The sequence below is a fragment of the Lathamus discolor genome, chromosome 3 (assembly GCF_037157495.1).
Source record: "Lathamus discolor isolate bLatDis1 chromosome 3, bLatDis1.hap1, whole genome shotgun sequence".
NCBI lineage: Eukaryota > Metazoa > Chordata > Aves > Psittaciformes > Psittacidae > Lathamus > Lathamus discolor.
In genome coordinates, this window is record NC_088886.1 from 89,221,777 (window position 1) to 89,244,723 (window position 22,947).

General features: G+C 44.4%; 4 protein-coding genes across 11 annotated transcripts in view; 1 reads left to right on the plus strand and 3 right to left on the minus strand.

Annotated features, from left to right (window-relative positions):
- The window catches only part of SSB (small RNA binding exonuclease protection factor La), a 24,719-nt gene extending 8,514 nt beyond the window's left edge, over positions 1-16,205 (minus strand). The window contains exon 1 of one of the 3 annotated variants that reach the window (XM_065670428.1): positions 16,117-16,205. The gene's annotated coding sequence lies outside the window, so the exon portion shown is untranslated. Of the gene's footprint in view, positions 1-3,057; positions 3,173-6,496; positions 6,570-16,116 lie in introns of those variants that run through there. The other 2 variants (XM_065670429.1, XM_065670427.1) reach the window with 2 other exon arrangements.
- KLHL23 (kelch like family member 23) lies at positions 4,968-10,878 on the minus strand. Of its 3 annotated transcripts, none has more exons than XR_010610701.1 (4): positions 9,375-10,878; positions 7,694-7,846; positions 6,497-6,569; positions 4,968-5,671 (listed from the first exon to the last, which is right to left on the minus strand). XR_010610701.1 is itself a non-coding variant. In XM_065670425.1 (3 exons), the coding sequence occupies exons 1-3, from the start codon at positions 10,585-10,587 to the stop codon at positions 6,820-6,822; spliced, it is 1,677 nt and encodes a 558-aa protein (XP_065526497.1). In that variant the 5' UTR covers positions 10,588-10,843; the 3' UTR covers positions 6,645-6,819. The 3 variants fall into 3 exon arrangements, 1 of the variants encoding a protein (XP_065526497.1); XR_010610700.1 differs by having other exon boundaries at positions 4,968-5,761; XM_065670425.1 differs by lacking the exons at positions 4,968-5,671; positions 6,497-6,569 and adding an exon at positions 6,645-7,130 and having other exon boundaries at positions 9,375-10,843.
- PHOSPHO2 (phosphatase, orphan 2) lies at positions 13,638-17,648 on the minus strand. 4 transcript variants are annotated; one of them, XM_065670431.1, is made up of 2 exons: positions 17,406-17,648; positions 13,638-15,525 (listed from the first exon to the last, which is right to left on the minus strand). In XM_065670431.1, exons 1-2 carry the CDS (start codon positions 17,434-17,436, stop codon positions 14,798-14,800), a joined length of 759 nt encoding a protein of 252 aa, XP_065526503.1. In that variant the 5' UTR covers positions 17,437-17,648; the 3' UTR covers positions 13,638-14,797. The 4 variants fall into 4 exon arrangements, with proteins under 4 accessions (XP_065526503.1, XP_065526505.1, XP_065526506.1 ...); XM_065670433.1 differs by lacking the exon at positions 17,406-17,648 and adding an exon at positions 16,168-16,255; XM_065670434.1 differs by lacking the exon at positions 17,406-17,648 and adding an exon at positions 16,128-16,210.
- CFAP210 (cilia and flagella associated protein 210) lies at positions 16,031-22,634 on the plus strand. Its single transcript, XM_065670426.1, has 9 exons — positions 16,031-16,651; positions 17,426-17,652; positions 17,940-18,113; positions 18,201-18,394; positions 19,302-19,458; positions 20,006-20,145; positions 20,983-21,175; positions 21,509-21,673; positions 22,165-22,634. The coding sequence occupies exons 1-9, from the start codon at positions 16,585-16,587 to the stop codon at positions 22,426-22,428; spliced, it is 1,581 nt and encodes a 526-aa protein (XP_065526498.1). The 5' UTR covers positions 16,031-16,584; the 3' UTR covers positions 22,429-22,634.
- The last annotated feature ends 313 nt before the right edge of the window (positions 22,635-22,947 follow it).

A 22,947-nucleotide genomic window follows, 5' to 3' on the forward strand; every position in this document is an offset into this window, starting at 1 on the left:
TTGACAGCTGTGTCTGTAAAGCAGTTCGTAAGAATCAAGGCCACAGTACGCAAGCTAACAGTTGCAGTTCCTTCAGATGTCACCCATTAGCCACCCTGACTACAGGAGACTCAGTTCAGTGTATTCATTTAGGTGTTGGCACTATCTTAACTCTCCCTTGTGATGCCATCCCCAACACCTGAACTGTGAGAGAAACTAGTGTTCTATTTTATATTGTATCTAATTTGGTGTCATTTAATGGCAGTCTATGGAGTAGTCTCAGCTTTTTCCATTGGATCAGCTAATTGACTTGTGCTGCTGTAACACCTGACACCACAAAAGAAAGGGAAGAACGGTTCCATTAGATTATATTGATCACTGGCTCAGTTCAGCTTGTAGAAAACACTAGTGATGGAGCTGGGCAGGGAGCACAAGAGAAGAAAAAAACCCAGTCAGAACCTTTCTGTGGCAGCAAGCAGTTGTAGTGGGTTAGGTTGGACTTTAAACTATATCCTCAGGGTCAAAAATGGCAGCTGTGTGCATCTTCATGAGATGCAAATCATCGCAAAGTCTCTTCTCCAGGCATGGCAAACTTCTTTAAGCATTAGGCAACATATTTAAGTGAACCATTGTCTTATGGGTGCTCTTCACAGTACAGCTCAATTAACATGTAAGACAACATAAAAATTACTAAGAGATGCGAAAGTTTTGCTCTTTTGCATATTCTGAGGAAAACAAATTTGTATCTTAGTCATGCACCCCATTTTAAGGAAAACGCATTAACACTGCATTCTGGGTTCTAGAACAGAGACAGTCTGCTAGTGCACACTGAAATACAGACTGAGCTGAAAAATGGAATCTTCCCTCACCATCTTGGTGGTCAGCCAGCCTCAGTACACTGCTGGGAGTGAGCTGAGTGGAGACAGCTGCTTTGTACTCTTCTGCAGCATGAAACATAGACCAGTATCCCAAGAGGCTGTCTCTGTTTGCTCCTTCTGTGGTCTTTGCTGTTTTACCTGTCATAATAAATGGTCCATGGATTTCTTGGAGCAAGTTCTTTCTTAATAGAAGTTGTTATAATAAAACCTCGGGCCTTTTGGCTGCATGCTGCCTGATCACCAGCAGTTCCACCCCAGTTAATGGGCTGAGCATCACGCAGAGGCAACATGTCTGAGATAGTATAGTTACAAGAGAATCCATTCATAAACCTGTTGACTTTGCTTTGGTTTTCTCATTTAGAGAGACCGCTCACCCTCAATCTGTGCAGGGTCGCCTGGCTCTTCTAGCATCTCCAAAAACTACACCACTCTGAAATATGCTGGATACCCAAGAAGCCATTAAGAAATGCCAAGGTAATAGTGCTGTGAAGCTTAATGGAACAACATAGGCTTGTATCTTCACTTAGTTTCTGCCACCTAAACTCCTTCAGCCTTGTTATATCCTTGAATGCCATCTTTCTTGTATTTCCCCAGCTCTCACAGTGCCCATCAGCCTCACTCCGGGTACCAAAATACTCAGAACCAGCAACTTGCTTTACACATAAGGAGACTCAGCTCTACTGCTAAGAAGAGATGACAGAGTCTGTCCTTAGCAGTATAAACCCAAACTGTAGGAGTGTAAAACAACACAAAGCCTGGCACAAGTCCTCCAGATTATGGCTAACACCAGGAAAAGTTTTTTTCTAAAAAGCACCTATTTAGCTGCAGTTAACAAGCTGAAAGCAAGATCTAGAAAGACTCAAGCTTGCCATACATGGAATGAGTTCAGACACTGACCAAGCTCTAACCTATTTAAAATAAAACAGAAGCAGCCTTCTAATTTAAGAGAACCTCCAGTCTTGCTGCACATGCTCACTTCAGGCTCCTTAGCCCTGTCATTTGGCACAAGCTAGTCCTCTGGATCCAGCTTCCAGATCAATAGCTTTCAGTTGCTGTGCAGCAACAAGGACTGATAAAAAGCTACCTCCACTGAAAAACAGGCACAGTCTGAACATGCAAAATCCCGCGTAAGATTTTATTATAAGCGCTTTCTTATACCATCCTGACTTGTTCCTTCAGTGTGCCAACAGTCTGCATCAGAACCACTCCAGATGAAAACAAGTTAAAATAATGCTAGTAGGTACAGGATTTAAATTACCAATGGAAAATGACAGTACTCAAGCCCTGTAACTAGAACAATTTGATGCCACACTGTATTAGCTAAATCATCCCAGAAAAACTCTCCAGTGAATTTCAGTCTTACCAGCCACTTAGTTTCAAGGTCTGGACAAAGCCTAGTTGCAGGCTAACTGCTTTTACTGTTACTGTAATAGAATGAAAGGCTTACTTAAAAAGAAAACAAAAAAGGTGCCCCAATAAAGTAACACAGAGCTGTTACTCATCCCATGCGGTGTGCGGGAACCTGCGTGTAAAAGGCCTGGGCCTCCTGACCAGATTCTTGCATCAAAATGCAGCTTTTTATTCAAGACAAGGATTAACTGCCACCACTCCTCATCACGCGTTACTTTCACAATTCGTTTTTTGAGTAGAATCAGTTCAATATAAGGAGTTGTTTCTCGTAATAAGTATTTCACTAACAGGAACGCGGGCTCCTGGCCCTTAGGGCTGTCTGTTCCCGGACACTTCCGTACTGCCACAGCGGCCGCAGATCTCGCTCCGCAACCCCTAAAGCCCCTTGTCCCCGGCTCCCGCCCTGCGGACACCCGGGCCTGGCCGCAGCGCTAGCGCAGCCCTCAGCCCGCCCGGCCCCACCGCCGGGGCCCTGTCCCGCGGCACTCCAGAGCCAGCGGCGAACCCGCAGCCAAGCGCTGCGCGAAGCGCTCCCGGCCAGGGGCCACGGCCGCAGCGGTGCGAGCGAACCCGGGGCGCGGGCAGCCCCTTGTCCCCGCCGCGCTTCGGCCCGAGCCGGGGCAGAAGGAGCCGCACGTGCTCCCCGCTCCGGCAGCGCCCGCCCGCCCGCCTCCCGGCACAGCCGCCGCTCCCCCGCCGGGCCCCGCCACGTCCCGGGGCTCCCCTGGGGAGCCCGGCCCGGGGGAGCGCAACCGCCCCCCGCACAAACCTACTGCAGCTCCCGCCCCACCTGCACGCCTCGCCACGCCACGCCACGCCACGCCGCTCCGCTCCGCGGCTTTAAAGGCCGCAGTCGGCACCGCGCGGCCCAGCAGCCCCCGCGCCACCGCCCGCCCCTCACGTGGGCGCTGCTTCCGGGGCGGGCGGACCTGCGCTGGGGCCGGCCCCCAGCCGGGAGGTGCCCGCCCCTAACCCCGTGCACCGGGGGGCCCCGGAGCGAAGGAAGCTGGGCGTGAGGGAGCGCAGCGGCAGCAGCGGGAAGGGCGATGGATGTGCCTCACCCGCGCAGAGAGGGCACAGCGCCTGCGGGGTGGCGTTCACAGGCTTCTGCACGGGTACCAAGAAAAGTGGCTGAGGAGCCTGCCACTGTAAGCTACTGCTTTGCTTGCATTTATTAACATTACAAACATCCACTCAAGTTCTACAGCTGTGGTGTAGGCATCTACAGTGCTACAAATGTGGGGATCACACAAGTAAAAATTGTAACGAATAGTACTGACTTACAAATGGATTTGTCATCTGTATTAGGTAATTTACGGTTTACAAGTGGAACAGTGAAACAGTGTCTACCATACTACAGGTGCAATAGCACAATAATGTAGTGTTCATATTCAACTATGATTACTAAAAATGCATCACAGATGCCCTGATGCGAGCTCTCCCTTCCCACTCAGATGCACAAGACGGTGACCAGAAGCCAGAGAACCTGTTCCTCTCAGTGCATTCACACTACTGCCTGTGCTCCAGACCTGAGTGCTATACACTTGCTTAGGCTGTGCTACAGACATGAGCTAATCCAAAAGGGCATTGTGAATTGGTATAAAAAATAGCACCAGTTAAAGTACAACCACAAGTCTGAACTCCTACCCCCCATTTATTCTAACACATACAAGGACTTACCCGAATCCTTAGCGGTAATCTCAGTGACTTCCTTTAGGCCAGACAGCACTGTCCTTTCTTTCTCCTGGCATGTGAGAATTAAAGGCCTTTTGTCACTTTGCAGTTACAATGAGGCAGAGAGGCAGCATCAGGCTCGCCTGCAGGGTGCCCAAGAGGGAGACAGCAAACCAGTGCCTGTGCTCCAGCTCTTAACAGCACTGTTCTTCAGCGGCGTTCAGCACCGAGTTCAGAAGCAGCATACAGGGAAGTTCTCCCAGCAAGCTGTGGGAGGCTCTGTTAGTCCTCACCTTGTTCTTACATTCTTTCACTGACTAGGACTGCTGGTGACAGGACAGAGGCCAGAACGAACCTTAGGGCCAGGCACAAACAGCTGTTCTATGCTTGTATTTTCCCACAAACGTGAAGCTTCATAGGTATATATTTTGCACTGAAAAATTACATACACGTGTTGAGCTCACTGTGGTTTTGGTTCCATACAAAGATCGCCTTCATGCTCTTGTGATACTGTCCTTTAAATCTCCACCTGCCTTTCAACAATTCTCGGCTGTGGGATTGCCAGCACAAACAAACTCGCTTTATTTCTTTTGCCCACCTGTCCAGCCCATGCATTTCAAGCATTGTCAGAGTTCAATTCCCCACACCTCTTCACAGCTTAGTGTCTTCAAACAAATTACACTGGATCCTTGAGTAGCTCTCAGTTTGACGGGTAATGAAGCAAAACACTGAACCCACATGCCTATGAGCTTCTGACATAGCAAGGTGACACACTAAGACCTCAAACCAAGAACTATATATACACTGCAGAGCTCCACATCGAAGCTCAGAGCTGGGTGCTGCGCGCTACCAGCAGTCAAATTCAAGTGAGAAATAGCATAAAAACATAAGAGAACAAACCAAATGGAAAATACATATCACCAAGAAAAAGATTTATGGCTTACCCATAAATCCAGCAAAACAAAAATTCCATTTTAGGTAGCAGTGCTGCTGCAGGAAATTCCCACCACAGCCCTATTTCATCCCCGCTTCTCATGCCAATGCCTAACAGCTGTTCCTGCAGTCTCTTTATAAGCTGTGCTGGGGAACTGGTCCTGGCTAAAAGAGCCTCCCCGCTTCCCAAGGCATTTCTTTATTTGGATCACTGCTATCAGACCCCGTGGCCCCATGGCAGCTGAAGCAGGACCGGGTGAGAGGCAGTAAAGGCAGGAGAGAGATCGCTCCTCACAGCCACCTCTTCAGCACTAGGAAGGCTTTGCCATCTTGTACTTCTCACATGACTTGTGTGCTTCCTTTCAGTCTCTCTTCCCCCCTCTATTCTGTTACCAGTTTTCATAAAAAACTGAAAAACTGTGTATTTTTAAGACCTATACCTCCCTGTAGAACATGGCTGAATCCAAACAAGGGAGTCCAGCATTAAAGAGGAGTTTACACATGCACAGAAAGACAACACAGTTGTATCTTGCCCCCTCAGGAACCAGGCTAATAGCAAGCCCCACATTTTACACTATCTATACAAGCTATAAAGATAAAACAAATCCCAAGAAGTCACTGCAATAACTATTCAACCAAACGCATTTGTATTAACTACCTACATGACAACATGCAGAGCACGGACTGGTGAGAAGGCTGGGGATGGCAGGGTCAAACCACCAGATACTTAAATACTCCGTAGGGATTCTGCTTTCTTCCGGCACTGGTACTGTCATGCTGCACTGGCAGCCTGCCACCTGTGTCTCCCAGTGAAGAGGCAGCCAAATTATGATCTTCCTGCCCATCTCAAGTTGCTTTCTAGACAGAATCTGAAGACCTAAAACCTCCTATTCCATTTAGAGAAATAATAAATAAATCCAGAAACCACCTGGCATTCAATCTCTTCAACATATTCTGACAAGTTTCTTCCACTTGTCACCTTTGCTCAAGTCACAGTTCAACAGTTTTAGAAAAGACAAGATGTTATTATAGAAAACAGAGAAGTTTGTGTCTTGGTAACCTGGTAATGTTAGCAGCTACCCAGTCTCTCTCATTTCCTCCTTCCATTCCATAAAAAGGCACATCGTAACTTCAATTAAACAAAAGTTACCATGGTAAGGCTTTTTTGGGGGGCTGGGAGAAATCCCCAATACCTGTGCATCAGCCCCAGAGTTCACTGCAAAGCCATGCAGAGTCTTTAATTTCTCACAGGCCCTGCCAGTGTGAGAAGGGCAAAGTGAGCATTCTCCTCAGACTTCCTTGAACTGCAGAGCACTGTTCTCCTGGAAAACTAGTGCACACTTTCAGCTTGTGCTCTGGGGCTGCTGTACGACATTTCTTCCCTCATTCCCAACCTGTGCTTTTCTCCACTCTGGCATCTGAAGGTAGGATTAGAGGCATCCTATAACTGCCTGATTTCTGGATGTGATAACCCGGTTACCCAAGTAATATTGCTCAGTACATACCACACACTTAGCTTGTGGCAATGAACCACTCCTATGGCTACCTTTGGAGTATCAAAGATTTCATCTTAAGCTCAGCAGTCCATAGAAATGCAAAGTATTTTGTTTGGCTTTACTCACCTTAGCACCAGATCATAGTTCCACGCAGTGATGAATGAACACAGATCTGTTTTTCACAGTAGTTCCTATACAGCTGAACAAAGTATAGCAAGAAAGTCATTTGAAAACTTTCATGAAAAAGAATGACTGGACTGAAAAATATAGGGAAATCTTGTTACCACATTTGTATTTTTGAATTGTTTTAAACAAAGACAAATTATACCTAGTGTTTAAAATTATGTGCATTAAGAGACCGTATTAGACATCTCATTCGTGAGCCACTCAGTAACATTATGGATACTGCATCTGCTGTTTTCTGTAACAGCAACATGAGAATGAAATGTTTACACATTATACACACAGACACAGCCGTGTGACCGCATAGCGCTGGGAAGATTCCCTACTGCTTCCCATGTATTCTGTTCAGGGTTGTATTTCTCAATACTCTGCAGATATGTTCCTTTTGAATAGGAGTATCCTCCTGTCACATAAATGCATCCATTCATAACCACCGTGCCACACTCCATCCTTCTCTCCATCATGTGAGCCATCTGCTTCCACTCGTTTTGCTCTGGGTCATAGCAGTCCGTGATCGTGGTCTGTCCACCCACAAAATAGATCTTGTTTTGTAACGTAACCGAGCACAATCCGTATTCTTCAGGAAAAAAGGAATACAGTTCAACTCAGCATGACAATGATAACTTGAATTACAGCTACCTGACAAACACAGGGCACCAGTGAGGGCAGCTGGGTTTCTTCACTGAGCTCAGAAGACACCTCAGGATTTTCTGCTAAACTTGGTAAAAGCAAGATCAAGATCATACAGACATGCCCACCAGTACTTAGTGAGAACTGCTTTGAAAATTTACTGTTAGCAAGTGTAGAACACAGAGAAAACCCATTTAAAATTCATATCAATTATTCTTGCCAAACATCTACGAACAGGTTTTATAGAAAGTTAGAAATATAGAAATACTATTTAATAGAATGCATCCGTTCCTTAGTTCAATATTTATATAGTGACTTCTGCAGAACTGATGCTTGAAGAGGGTCTTTCAGAGTCTGGAAATGGGAGATGATCCCACTCTGGCCCTTGCTGCCCTGCAGGCATTGCTCTTTTTATTAGGAACATGCCAGAAGCTCTGAAGTGGGCTTCAAGACTCCCAGATACCAGTTATCAAATCAAGCTCTACGCTTGTTACAGAAATTACTGTTTACCTGGATGCGGACTTGTGGTGACTATACTCCACTCATTGCTACCTGAATGGTATCTCTGGACTTTATCATAGGTGCAGCTTCCCCTGTATCCATAGTGACCTCCGGTTACGTAGATGATGTCATGCAGGACACAGGCAGTGGCATTCCCAACACCTGTACACAGTGTGAAAGTCACAGTACATCTTCAGACTGCAAATGATAGCCACAGTCACTTCCAGCCATAACCCCGTTTCAAATGACTCATTAATTAATATTTTAGGGTGAAATTATGCTGCAAGCATTTAGCTGAATGTGAAATTACATAAGTTTGTCAAGACACCTTATTTTAGCAGCATAAGAGCCATTAAATAAAACTGCAGTAATGGAAACATACCGCATGTAATACAGCCCATGCAGCATTTCACGGAATTTTTATGCAGTAATTGAAGACAGATCATCACACTGGGTTTGGAATATGGAATTGCTTTCAGTATTTCACTAATTTACAGAGATTTGTAAAAGTCACTGCTATGGCGAAGACGAAGACAATGGGAGCTGAGATCATTCAGTGTCTTGGGATATCTTTTCTGATACTTTTCATCTTTCTCATGGTATTATCAGTTAGAGTATTATATAAACAAGGGTACAAACAGAATGGAGCCATGTTAACTCTGTCTCTAGGAGAACAAAACAAAATAAACCAAGGGATCTGGCAAGATAAAATGGACCAAAATTAGGCAATCAGTGTGGGAGCTTTAAGCATCTAATAAGTTTCACACAGAAAACGGGATAAAACAACTGCACAGACTGTAACTGCTCACAGTACTAGCCTATCATTTCTGGTTTTAAAGGAAATAAACCCAGAATAATAGCAATGTTTGTGGAAAGTATACAAATAATGAAGAAAGTTACAGGAGCATAAGTGTTTTTTCTTGTTATAGATACCTCCAAAAACTCTCACATGTAGAAAAATACTACGCTGCATCAACTTACAGTAAAACCATGTAACTAATTGTAAATAGTTGCATTAATTTATAAAAATGTATAAGTGTGTAATTGTTTATAAAGTTTATAACAAAATAATACCATTTAGTTAGGCTGTGATCCAAATTCATACATTTTTAATAGATCATTATGTTGGCTGCTAGAAACAGGCATTAATGCTTTTAATTATCCTCATACTAAAGGTAAAACTGAGGATCCTGAACAGATGATACACTGAAATATGAGGGAACTGCATGGAAGAAGTTTTAAGTGAAGATGACACCTTTACAGATGATTGCACAGAAAATCTTCATAATCTGGTTTTATATTAAAACAATAAAATCCACTGCTCTTTGACCATTTAGTCTAATATACACTGAACAGTCTCTATAGACACTACTGAACAGACTCTAATACCTGGTATTTTTCTGTTTTTAATTTGTACAGAAATTTCACTTCTGAAAGAAGACAAAATTAAACTGAGACTACCATTTGCCTTTCCACCGTAGTGTTCTAGCCCAACCCCGCACAGTGTTTGGATGCTTGCAGTCACTTGCCTAGTGGAGGACTGCACCAAAGGCCACCCCAGCATTAACAGCAGATTCCCATGGACATCACTAGAACTTGTATCAAACCCTGAACGTGCCCACGGCATTAAAAAATGGCAGATGCAGAAGGACTGACATTTGAGGCAGACACCATACAACAGCCCACCTACCTTTGATCATGTTTGCAATAGGAAGCCATTTCTTTTTTAAAGGGTCATAGAACTCAGCTTCTTGCACTGGAGCTCCCTTTCGGTATCCACCCAACGCATAGATGCAGCCACCCAAGGACGCAGTGCAGTGGTAATACCTTGCATCAAGCATGGGGCAGCCTTCTGTCCACTCATCTCTCTCACTATTATATATCCACACGGTGTCAAGGGCTTCGATGCTCTCCGTTCTATAACCTCCTGTCACATATATATCTGATCCCAAGCTAGTGACCCCATAACACTCTCTGGTGTGATCCGGCATCTCTGTTCCCTGAACCCATGTGTCGGTTAATGGATCCCAGGCATGCACTTCTGATAAGGGATGCCAGTAATATCCTCCGATCACATACATGGCTGCTGTAGGTCTTCTGGAAAGACTTTTGGGATTGAGGTTCAGGGCATTGTATATGAGTGACCTTATCTTAGTATCATTAAGTCGGTATTTTTTTTGTAGGCTTAAAACTGACCTCAGATACACATTATCTAAGTCTACCCTGATGCAGCTCAGCAGTTCATAGATATCTTCAAGTCTTTCTTCCACGTTGTGAGCAATCCACTTAACGACAGCTTCGATGGCTGCCTCTTCTTTCCAAACATTGAGATTATCTCTGGAGAGAATGTAAGAGAGCTTCTCCTTGCCAATATCCAGAAACTCTTCCTGAGTCCACACTTCTTCAAACTGCCATAACAATATCCTCCTAGACTCTTTCTCTAGCTCCGAGCAATGATGATATTCGGCGAAGGAGTGCATCCCTATGCAGTTGTCGGTATCTAAGTGCCTCACCAGAAACTGTTCGCAGGCTTTCTTTACTGACAGGAACTGGAGGAGGTCTGCTGCCTGGAGCAGGCTTTGGACATTCCTCTTTGTTATCTGGATCTGCGATGTGTATGCATAATTAACGAGAGCTTCCAGCACCGCATGGCTGAGCCCGGGAAGTCTGATCTGTCTTTTAGATTTCTCTTTCATATCGGCTGTGAACATGGCTTTAAAATAATTGCTGCAAGCTGCTAAGGCGGCTCTGTGGCACTGGAAGATGACCCCTGAGGCACACTGCAGGGCGATGTCGGTGAACAGCCCGTCCAGGTAAAACGTCCGGAACGCCTCCAGGAAGCCGGCGGGGTGAGAGGAGTCCTCGTAGAGGTACACGTAGTCCTCCTGGCCGGCCGCTGCCATCGCCCTGTCCCGCGCACAGAAGCGAGGCCCCCGGCCGGGCTCCCCGCGGCCTGACCTCTCCGCGCCCGCGGACCACAGAGCCGCTCCGCCAAGCCCCTCCGCCCGCCCCGCGCAGTCCTGGCGCGGCGTTTACGCCCGGGCGGAGCGCGGCAGCCGCGGGCCCGTGACCATCTTTGGAAGAACCGCGGGCGGCGGCGGGGCCGGAGCGGCAGCGTCTATTTTGGTGCCCCGGCCGCCTGCCCGGCCGGCCCCGCGGACCCCTCCGCCACATCAGCGGGCCCCGCCCTGGGGAACTGCGGTCTGAACCGGTACTGTCGGCCGGCACCCCCCGCTGCCGGGCAGCCGAGCATGGCGCCCACTGCGACGAGGACAGAAGGCGCGGCCGTACTCGGGGCAGGAGCTGATGCCCCGGGAGCGCCGCCAGGTCGGTGGGTACGGAGCCGCACAACAAAGCGAGAGGGCTTCTGCTGCCACGAACAGGCAGCTGGAGCTGCCCCGCTGTCCCTGGCACTGGAAGAGAGACGCTGGGAAGAGCAGCAAGCTCCTGGGGCTCTGCCATTGTACGAGGGCAGGATGCCAGAGGGGGCGGACAGAGCTCTAGTCAAACACCTGAACCTGGCTGGGGGCAAAGGACGGTCACAAACTGTGCTGACAGACTGTAGCCAGAAGCAAATTATTCAGGAAGAACATTATATAGGCATTTAACACTTCTGAAAATGCTTCACAATTTAAGAATTCTTTTTCTTCTCTGCTAGCAAAACACTTTCTGCAAAGGAGACCTTTAAAAAGTATTTGAAACACCACATCCTCTGGGTTTAAGCAGCTGTACTCCCTCCTTCACCTGCAGCAGGGTTTGGATCCTTTGGATCCTGCAGCTGGGTTCCCCCTACCCTGCCAGAGCTCTCCTGGATTGAAAGGACTCGCAGCAGTTTCCCCTGCAAAAGGAGGTGGATATCTGTTAGTTTTAGCTAAGTGCCAGCAGTACCCAAAAGGAGAAATAAGGAGAATTCCTGCTCAGCACAGATTAAAAAGAGTAATTTTTGTCTTTTAATTATTGGTGGTACTTCCTCTGCAATACCCGCCAGAAGCATGAACTGAAAAGCGTATACAGACATACTTCTCTACGATCCTTCCTCACATGCTAATCACCCAACAGAGCTCAAACTTGCCCTTGGCCTCTCTGTAGTAACAAGAGGCATCAACAAGCTGATCCAAACAAAAAGCAACAAACCCTTCACACATCTTTGCCTTTGGTTTTCCAGCCACACTTGTTGCACTGTTAGCCCAGGCAACTGGAGTTCTGTGGTGTAACCCAGGAATTCGCAGTAGCCCTGCTGCCTCCAAGCCAGGCCTGTCTCTTAGCTCAACTACTCACTCCTTTTTTTTCTCTGGAGCATTCCCTTGTATAGGCCTGAGTCTGTTTATGTGTTCCTATGCCAACAACTTTGTTTTGCTGTGGTTTTGCAGGTTCCACGTCATCAACTTCCCATGGACAAGCAAGAACTTCTCCCAGGCCTTGGACTAGCACATAAGACTTAGGCTATGTAGTCTTCACAGTAGCTGGTGTACAACAGCAGACCCATTACCATATAGAACATTTCCTATACACACATATGCATTCCCTTGTGCATTTATTTTCGTAACATCCTTACCTAATCATCTCCCCTCCAGAGGGTACATCGATTTAACCATGCTGAATCAGCAAGTCTTGTGGTCAGCAACACTTAGTACTGCACATGTGTCCCCTCAAGGAGCTTTCACCTTTCTTTTTTGGCTGGCTTACCAGCTTAAACCAGCTTCATCATTTGAAGATCCTCATCTCCCCTGCCTTATATCCAAATATGGATTTGGTAATCATAGTACTTCTGAAAAGCTCTCTCTTCTATTAAGAGGAACAAAAAGACCTCACATTAACAGCTTAATGGTCTACCTACTGGAATTGAAAATTTCTTCTGTCTCCAACATGCACTTTGTCTGGAAAATAGCATCAGCTCAGTCCTCTACTTGAAGTGATTAAATCATAATTGCTAATATTTCAAGTAGAACGCTTAATCTACTCTCAACTCGTGCATCGGTTCTTTCATCGACACCACAAAAAGCACCCCTTTTTGAGCATGAAGATGAATTTCTCACTCTCAACACAAACTACAATGCAGGTTACTTAAAGCTAAAAGAACAACAGTTAATATGAAGTGGGTGAAAAAGCTGAATAATTACTTATAAATGATTTATGTGTGTTTTTATGTTATGTTTTAAGTGAGTAACTAAGATCTGTGCACAAACTGAAAGCAAGCTGTCTCACGACCAAGTTCTGAAAAGCACAGAAGAGACAGACACAGGACATGGAACATTCAGCAGCACACCTCAAATGAAGGAAACACAGAACTTAAAACAAAAAAGTAACCCTACAAAACTGTACTATACAAAAGCCATTACCATTCTTTTGTATGGCCTGGAAATCAGACAGCTTAAACCTGCCACAACTTGAGACCCACCAGTTCTTCAGATGCTGTCTTCCTGCCCTTGCACAAGACAATAGAATAAGATCTCAAATACAAATATCTCAGACACCTAGCAAATATCCATCACTAAAGCAATGCTCCTGAGAACTCAAGTATATTAATCTGGACATCGTAGACAACAGTTCAAAGCAACCTTCTACAATTCATTGTAATAGGTGATGGGCTAAAAACAGGACCATTTACGAGTAAGTATTCATAGGAAATCTTTAATTTATATACACTGTCAGCCTGAAAACAGACGACTCCTAAAAGTCTTCAACTGAGAAAAAGAAGGCAATGACAATATCAAATGTCAGGAAGAAAACAAGAACAGTGCTGCACACAAAACAGGGGAAGCCACAGCAACTGCAGGCTGCTAAGCTACACCTTAGACATCTGCAACCAAAGTGCTGCAAAAGTTGGACTAATTTCTCAGTTATTAAGGCACTTAAGCTTAGGGCATTTAAGCTAGGACAGATATCAGTTCAATAGCAGACTACATCATCACTTTGGACCTTTTGTGGGACTGTAGGAGGAAAACATTTGGCATAGAATACGTTATTTAACTTTAATGAGACTTTTTTTAATATCTATACACATGGCCCAACTCTTGAGACTCATCTCACTGTGAGTGATAAAACAGAAAGACCGCATATTCACAAATGATTCCTTAAACTATTTTAAGGCAGAACGATCCTGTTACAAAGTTAAAAGACAATTATACTATATGGATGAGAGTGTATAGGCAAAAGTCAATGTAAACATGTATACATGTGCACCGTTTATGGGCCTGTGCATTGCAGCAGAAGCCTAACAAGAAGAAAGCACCAAGCTGTCTCAAAGGCGTCCGCACAGCAGCCCAAACTGGTGCTAGCTCTATAAGGAGTGGCAGCAGCACACTGTCAGGGCTGCAGGCAAGAGAATGGGAGAGTAACTTTTCTTTAAACAGAGCAGTAACATCACTACTGCTCTCCAGAAGGGGTCTGGTCTGACTGACAAAATAAATGAAGGTATTATCCAAAGATTGACACCTACACTGGTGTACACTGTACACTTTAAAAGAACAGGTGCCTGATGATACACAGGCCAGAACACATTACACAAATAAGGTGTGCTGCTTTTGTCAGTGACAGTAACTTTTAATTGTCTTTACAATAAAATATAAATTATTAAAAAGTAATTTTGTTGGGTAAAATATTTAGTATATTGAAAATATAAATGCATCTTCAGATCAAACAAGATTACAAGCATACCAAATAATTTACAAAATTGAGTATTTATCCTGATCAAAGAAATGTAAAAGCCAACAGTTCCAGAACCATGCTCCTGGCACCGAATGTTTTGTAAGTAAAGAACTTAATTCTTTTGTGCACTAATCCTACTCCTTCCCCTATGCATGTGGGACAGAAAAGGTCAGTTACTTAGTTGGTAAAGGCCTGGAGGGAGGCGGAAGACTTAAGAATAATGGCAGTTCCTCTTACAAGCCCCTTTTTCCACTTATGTTGGAATGTGTACTGTGTCAGAAAGCCATTTTAACTTCACTTTCCCACTATGGCCAAGATTAAACATAAACATTTTTATATTTGTGTTTTAAAAGATATGTTCAGGTAACAGCCCAATGTTACAATTTTGTGCTTTTATACGCATTCAGAGTTTTTTCTCTGAGGAAGATTAAATATAATTGCATTAGTTTCCTTTTATCGTTTGAATTATTCCTTTATAAGCAGTTTCAAGTAAGACATAATGTCAATAGCAGAAGACCAAACCAGAACAGAACACTCCACAGGACTGAGATTTTGGGCCAATTGAGAAATCTTTTTCTCCAAGGTATAGCCCTGCCTGGGCATAGCAATATCACCCTTCTTCAAAAACATCACCGGACATAAGTCATTCCCACCATCACCTATATATACAACTTGTGTGTAACTTACTCCTTGCTCCAACTGTTTATCTAGAAATTCTTTTAAAACTTCCCTTTTGCAAAGGTTTTTAGGGCACTTAGCACAATGGTGAGCGTGGAAGTCCTCTACAGTCAGGTAGCCAGTACTGCTGAATGCTGCAGGGTTTGTAAACACTTCATCAAACACCTTATGGAAGTCAGCAGCTTTCAAAATCCAGTCAATAAAAACTGTATTAGAATCTGAAACAATTATGCAGTCAAACAACTCCTTGTTCTCGCCAATAAAACCCAGAAGATCTACCATTCCTGCAGTGAAAGGGATTGTTGTCATAGTTCTTTTCATCACATCTTCTTTGACACCATTGTCTCCCAAGTAGACAAAGACTCTGCCCATATATTCTGTCCAGTGTCCTGGTCGGTAGGAGTTTCTTAATCCATTAGGAAGCTTTTTCTCAGGAGCACATTTCACAATCCAGGTATCGCTATTTTCATCTATGATTGTATGGTCAAAATCAAATGCCAACAGAAATTTCATTGCTGTCAGAAAACAGTTTCCAAAACAAACAAACAAACAAAAAGACAATTATTTATATAAATAAAAGTACTGAATTCCTGCCCTGAACTTGTGCTTAGAAGAGAAAAAAATCTGTTTCAATAAAATAAGGACAAATATCTAAACCAAGTAAACTATTTATGGCCACTACAGCTATGGGAAGTTCTGCTGAAGCTAAAAACAGAAAAAAGTCTGTAAAGGTCGAAGTTCTAGGTCAGTATCAAGCTTCTGTTTAAATTAGAAGAATGTGAAAGTATCTGAACTCATGCTGCATTGCAACTCACATTTGCTAATATAGAGCCAATCTTGCAGTACACGTGCACCATCAGTTTCACTAATCAGTTCTAAGTTTCTCCATCAGCATTTGCCAACACAACCAAACTGGGATTTTCCTAGCAAATCACCTTCACGGGTATTTCAAAAGGAAACTGCTCCTGAACAGATGTAGCTAGCTTTTTTAACAATGACACGTCACATCAAAACAGCCAACACAAAGACGACATACTGACATTTGGGAATCTGGAAATCAAACAAACACACAAAGTTTGCTTGCTGTTGTCCTACAACTTCAGTACCTGCGGCGCACCTCTGGGCTACGGAAACCCCTGGGAACAGGAGATGGATACCTCAGCTGGAACTTCACGCCGTTCCCCCACAGGCCAGTCCTCCCACATGGGCACCGCCGCCTCAGCCCAGGGCGTCTATCAAGCCAGCTCCGTGCCCGCAGGCCGCGCCGCCACATAAGCCGCCCGCCTTGGGCGCAACCCCCCGGGCCGCGGGGTAAAGTTGAGCAGCCGCGGCGGCGGCGGCGCTGGGGGAGGCGGGCAGCAGACCGACAGCCCTGAGGGAGAGGGCCAGCGCCGGCGGGCCCGCGCCGAGCCGTTACCGGCCCACAACGGCCGCGCTGCCGCCCACCCGCCTCCGCGTGAGGGCCGGCCGCCGCGCGCCACGTGCCTCAATGCCACGCCGTCACATGACTCCTCTGCCGCCGGGTTGCCCGGCAACAGCGCGCGTCCACAGGCCGCGCGGCGAAGCGCGGGGCCATGGCGGCGGTGGCGGCGGCGGGGCCCAGGCTCCCCCGCGGGAGGCGGCACCAGCAGCAGCTAGCCCGTGAGTGGGGCTCTCCTGCGGGGGGGCACTGCCGAGCCCGTAGCCACAGCCGGCTATACAGGGCTCCGCGGGGGCTGTAGGGGTGTTCTGTCCCCTTGTCCAAACCACCCACTCACAGCTGCAGACAGCATGACAGGCCGTTTCTCCTTAAGAATTGACTAGAAAGAACTACCCTGAATCCAGCGGAGGTACAGTGTCATCCAGAGCTGGAGTTCAAGAACTAGGCGCCTGGCAGTTCCCTACCTGCAGGGAGCAGCCTTGTCAGTGTGCAATTTTAGCTGCTTTCACCTTGGACAGAGAGGGAAGGCCTGGCCTGGTTCCTGGGCAAACTGATTAGCAATCGCATCTGAAAAATAGACTTTGATGCCAGTATCACTGAAAGCCTCCTTACGTTTGAAACACAGCATGTGAGCCTGCTGCAAACCAGATGAACAAGAACTTCTAACAGGATGCTACTCCATACAGAGTGTCATTGCCTTTAAAAATACTGGTGATGGTTTGAAATGCGTTTCACAAAACTTAGTGTAAGTTACCACAAGACAAAGAGACAAGGGGACATACAACAGTTAAATCAGTGCCACAGAACAAGTACATGCACTAGCTCTAGTTAGACTACAGATACCCTGTCTTAGCTCTGGGGTACAGAGAAAGGGACAGTAATTAATACTAAGGATATCTTGATACTGTTGCTATGAAATAATCCAAATCCTGATACAGGTTTGAATATAGGATTTTCTGATACCAAGTAACCTACCTTTTCTTCCCTCTGCACAGCACCACACCATTTGGAAGAAAATGACATTCTAGATGGCTGTTTTCTTCCAAATGAAATAGATCTTCATCAGGTAATTATATTGCCAAAAGCAGAATGGGAAAGGCTTCGGGACAGCCTTGGCAGCAGAACCAGAGAAGCTGCACTCATCCTCGCGGAGAAGAAAGAAAGGGAAGAAATGCATTTACGCTCCAAAGCTGCCATAAAAGACTGGCCCAATACCAGGATGGCAAGTACAACACACATTTGTAAACAAGGGGATTTGTTTTCATATATGCAAAGCCACTCATAGTAATATTTCTAGCTGCACTCCCTTTGTTTAACATTTGCTTTTAAAACATAAATATTTTAACTAAAGACAAATATATTTAACTTCTAATATCAACCTTTTTTTATCAAAGGTAAAATACAAAATGAATAAAAAACCAAAACACTGGGTATCTCACCTTCAGAATGGTTCATATATTTTTAATCCATGGGCCTTAGATGTGATTTCTAATTTTATCTGCAATATAGGGCATGGCACAACGGAAACTAAAAGCCAGAAAATTACGTGAAGAAAGGGAAGAGGAAGAAAGAAAGTTAATTGATTTGGAAGAAGCAAAGTTCCAAGCAGCAAAACGGAAGGAGGCTATTGATCGTGCAAAAACCTACCTAAGCTATCAGAACGAAAGAATTAAAGGGTTTCATGTGTGTTGACAGCTTTTAAACTCAAGTTGTACTGAACATCTTTAAACACTGCTGAACATGCAAATTATTCTAAATGTTCTCTTGCAGAGTGCACTTCTGCTTACCAAGGTCCTAAAAGAAAGAGATGCTCAAGTTGAATTTAAAAAGTTAAAGTCAGATGCTAACAAAAAGAAGGATGAAGAAAAGGAACATGAATGTAAAGAAGCTAATTTCAGGGATCAAGAAGAGGCACATCAGCGTTATATGAATGAACAGGCACTACGCAGAGATCAGCTGGAACAGTAAGTAATAATAAAAAGTAACCCTAAGTTGTTGTTTACTCTTCTCACAAATACATTATACAAAGTTTTTGCAGAAACTTACTGAATCCAGGGTGCCACAAAGGACCTTGCACAAATGGGAAAAGCTGCGATACTGCACTCTTTTACTTGCTAACAGTCTACATGTAAACAGTCTAGCAAGCCTCAATAGGTTTTAGACAAATCACTACTCAAAGGTTGTTACTGGAAGTGTATTTTAACTCAGTTTCAGTTCCAAAAAAGGTTAAACCAGATTTTCCACTTGCCCATAACTGGAGTCTGGAGAACGCATCAAAAGAACACATCATTGCCACCTCCACCAGCATCAAGAGAACACATCATTGCCACCTCCATTCTTTCTGTAGGGCTCTTCCAGATACCTTAATGAAGGAGTCCCCAAGGGTATTTATAGACATCTGATAGAAGGAGTCAAATTCCCTGAGGCAGAGGAAGGGTTCAAAGACTGGTCTCATGTATTCCAGGTCCAACACATGAATCCTTGCAGAACTTCTTATAGAACACTACCAGCTTAAGCTATTGCCTGCACGCCCAGGGAGAGAAACACAGATACAGCGGGACTTACTGGAGAAATCTTGTCACTGAGGATGCTGCAGAGAGAGGCCAGAATATAATGAATGCAATGGTGCCAATATCCAGATAAAAGATTGCAAACTGTGAGCACACCATGTACCTCATTTCTGGTCAAAGGATTTAGGGCTACCATTACAAAAAATTATGCCATTTTTCACCTTTGATATTCCACCCATCTTCAATTTAAAGTATCACATTCTTCAGTGCAAGGTACCTATGGTTATGCAGAATCCGCATCTGTTCATACTTTGTGTGGTCCCTAGCACATTTATTCTACTTTTTTTTTCTTCCAATTCAGAATAAAGGAGCGCAAATATCAGGCAGATCTGGCCAAGCTAGAAGACAAAAGAGAAGGGGAACAAATACAGTTATCGAACCGATTGTACCAATTGGAAATTCAGAAAGACAGGGAAAAGGCAGAGAAAGAAAAAGTTGAACGCCGGAAGCAGCATCAGGTAAGTAACAGGAAGTCAGAGTTTAAAATGCTTGTTTCACCTTGGCTGCCTGGAGTGAAGCTGTTGCATTTGGCCCACAAATAAATGGGCCTCCTCCAAGAGGAGGTTTCCTTACAGCTTCAGTAGCAGTGGATCATATGCCTATCCTGCCAGCCGCAAGCTGTGTCTTTCCTTTGTGCTTTTGAGAAAGGCCTCTTGTATGTACTGGTGGGGATTGCACTGTCCCATTCCTCTCAACATTCCCCTCTCCCATATGTGTGAATGGAAACAAGGGATAATGCTCACAGCACTGCATAGCAATTTGTCTGTGTAATGGGCTGGAGAAGCAGCCGGTCGATGCTCAGTTCCCCTTCTCCTTACTCGTATCTACTATCTCCTCTTCATGTACGAACAGGGAGGCAGAAATGAAGGTACTGAGAAACTATTCCCTCTCTTCTTTGAAACAAACACAGAAAGAGAGAATTGTGAGCGATTCTTTTAAGTTGCTACCCCAGGCCCAGATTTTCTCAACTTTCCCTGTTACATCAGGACCATTTTGCCCCTGCAGGAGCATGTAGCTGACCAGAAAATAATCAAAGCAGTAGAGAAACAAAAACAAATGGAAGAAGATGCTCGGATCAAAACTCATTTTAAAGCAAAGCAGATTATTGCCAAGCTGACAAAAGAGAAAAGAGCTGAATTGCGTAGGTAGGTACAAAGCTAGAGTGTTAATTGCAAATAAACTAAAAATTATACTGTAGCCATTTTCAAATCTTTCAGCCTGATGATATAACACAATCCACAGTTATTCTAAAAATTAAATTATGATAGAGAGGGTAGGAAATTTGGGAGAAAAAGGAAATTCCGTCACGGGTTCCTTAGTAACAGGTGGGGGGGAAGCAATCTTTTTGCCTTTTGAAGTACATACATACAGTACAAGACATACAGAAGTGCAAAGCTCTACACCAGTGTGTTGGGATCAGTGATTTTCCATATCACCTGCCAAGCCTCCACCTCCTCAACAATTAAAGACAATTAAAATCCTCAACAAAAGTATTTTTGGGCATAAGCTATATTTCCCCGAACCAGATCATGAAAAATAATTAAGACTTCTTAACTAGACACCTGTATTAATGAATTACATTGGGTTATTATTAAGGGAAGGTGGTTTATCAACATGGGGACAGCATGATGATACCATTGAGATAATCAAACACTTTCCTTCTTTTCTCGTTTCGGGCCAATAGACCCAACATTTCGCCTCATGGCAAAACGCTAGGCAGACTCCTCACTGCATGATCCAACTCATTACTGCAACAGAAAGCTAGTGTTACAAGAATACAGGGAACATTTATTAAAGCAGGCAATTAAAAACAAAGAAACAGGAGGAAGACTGGAGATTGAGGAGTTGGGTGGGTTGGGCTAGACTGTGTGGCAAGAGGAGAGAAAACTAGAAGCAGAACTGCTGAGTTTGGTATCAGTAGTGCTTCAGGTAGGCCTAGGTATGTATCCTGGTATGTTACAGTAGCTCATATTTTTCTGCAGACAAGCACAGGAACGTCAGGACAAAATCATTAAACAACTAGCTTTACAAATGACTGAGGCATTAAAGAAGGAAGATGGTTGTCTTGCTAGAGACATTGCAAAAAAAGAAGCTGAAGAAGAAAAAAAACGCAAAGAGAAAGAGGCAAAGCAAAAGGCTGCGATTGAATCTATTGCTGAATACAGAGCCACTGCGGTAAGAAACCTAGCCTGTTCTTATTCCTGCTTTACCTCAGCCAAAGAGCCTAGCCCAGATCACATCTGGTGGCTCTGGTGCCCTGCATCAGCACGCTCCATCAGGGCCACTGACATCTTTCCTGGCCTTCTCTGTCCCTCTCCCCCACTTCCCTGTTGGGTGCATATCTATCTGCCACGGCTGCTGAAAGCCCTGGGCTTGGATGCTGGCCAGCCACAATGACCATGCTCATTAAAGCGCTGATATGGGGTTGCTTCTGCTAAAAGATATGAGTTCTAGCATAGCAGGCTAGCTCCTTGGTTATTCTTTTTTGTGTATTTTGTAAAAATACAGATGAAGATGAAAGTGGAAAAGGAGAAAGAAGAAAAAGCAGAGAGTAAAAAAGAATATAATAAAATAATGGAAAATTACCGCATTTACCTGGAAAAGGAAAAAGACATGAAACAAAGACAACGTGATGCCAGTATGGAAGTACAGAAATTTCAGATCCAGCAAATGGTAAACAGAAGAGCTGTAACCTGAAAGAAACACGCACCTAAACCAACAGCACTAGCTCCTACCTGAGAAGAAGAGAGGAAGCTTATTGTCTTTTGTTTGGGGGGGGGGGGAGGTTGTTTGTTGGGTTTGGTTTTCTTAATTTCTTAAATCATTTATGTTCTGCATACACAGAGTAGCCTCCTCTCAGAGCGGTGGTGCAAGTCAAGGCTGGTTTACAGTGATGGATCACATCCTGCCCTGTGCCATTACGTACTGCTCCTGTCCTCTTGTATTTTCTGGGCAGGTCACCAAAGAGCAACAACTAATGCTGATGTTCACTCAGCTATCTAATGTACCATTTTTGAGGGGGTACGGCAGGGGAGAAGAGTGGGGAAAGATTATATCTGACAAGTATCAACTAACATCACAGATTTCCTAATAAGCTTAAGTTTTAAGGGATAGTTTTGTTGTGAGAGAAATATTAAGCTTTGTTATTCCCTTTTCTTCATCAGGCTGAAAAGCAGGCAAGAAAACAGCAGGAAAAGCAAGCAGACTTGGACTACAGTGCTCAGACAGAATTTATTGCTCTTTGTAAAGAGCAGGAATTTCAGAGCTATGCGAAGCAAGTAATTGAATCAGAGGCCAAGACTACACATCATCTTTATCCTCTTCTCAAAGCATCGAAAGATGTAAGAGGACTTGGACTCAAGCCATTTTCCAGAGAAAAAGAAGGATCAAAAGGTTTTCAAGCACAGGATGGTGCTGGGACCCAGTAACCTTGTAGATGTACTACTGCACAAGAAGTTAAAAACATGAAGTAATACAGAGACTATCTAGCAGGGAAGGGCAGAAGCAGTTTTCATGTGGTTAAAAAATACCTTACAGGCAGAGTTAAACAACTACATCTATTATATACTGTGAATCACAAATTCAATTTGAAAAACAAACAAAAAAATCGCCTGAGAACTGGTTATATTCTCAAAAATAAAAGTTACTTTATTAAACTTGAGGCAGGAATGCATGATACATAATTGACCATCCATGTAACCCATTCCAGCCAAAACCTCACTATTACTGTTATATTTTTATTATTCACTGCTCTAAAAATTCACTGTCCCAGGTTTTTCAGGCCTGTGATACAAATTCCTGGTGCAAAAGTTCATTTTTCACTAGCTTGCTTCCAGTTAAGTATTCCCCCTACTTTACACGACCAACAGAGGAAGAAAAAACAACCTTATACATGTGAAAGTCAGAACAGTACTGCGGCTTTTACAGAATTTTGCAACTACCTCTGT

Coding starts and splice junctions, on each gene's coding strand:
- KLHL23 (XM_065670425.1), bottom strand. CDS start 10,587: ATGGCAGCGGCCGGCCAGGAGGACTACGTGTACCTCTACGAGGACTCC. Junction 7,847..9,374: donor TATTGCAAACATGATCAAAG/GTAGGTGGGCTG, acceptor CACTGTGTACAG/GTGTTGGGAATGCCACTGCC. Junction 7,131..7,693: donor CACCACAAGTCCGCATCCAG/GTAAACAGTAAT, acceptor TTTTTCCTGAAG/AATACGGATTGTGCTCGGTT.
- CFAP210 (XM_065670426.1), top strand. CDS start 16,585: ATGGCGGCGGTGGCGGCGGCGGGGCCCAGGCTCCCCCGCGGGAGGCGG. Junction 17,653..17,939: donor ACTGGCCCAATACCAGGATG/GCAAGTACAACA, acceptor TCTGCAATATAG/GGCATGGCACAACGGAAACT. Junction 21,674..22,164: donor AATTTCAGATCCAGCAAATG/GTAAACAGAAGA, acceptor TTTCTTCATCAG/GCTGAAAAGCAGGCAAGAAA.
- PHOSPHO2 (XM_065670431.1), bottom strand. CDS start 17,436: ATGGTGTGGTGCTGTGCAGAGGGAAGAAAAG. Junction 15,526..17,405: donor CTGTGCAGAGGGAAGAAAAG/GTAGGTTACTTG, acceptor GTTTTCTGACAG/CAATGAAATTTCTGTTGGCA.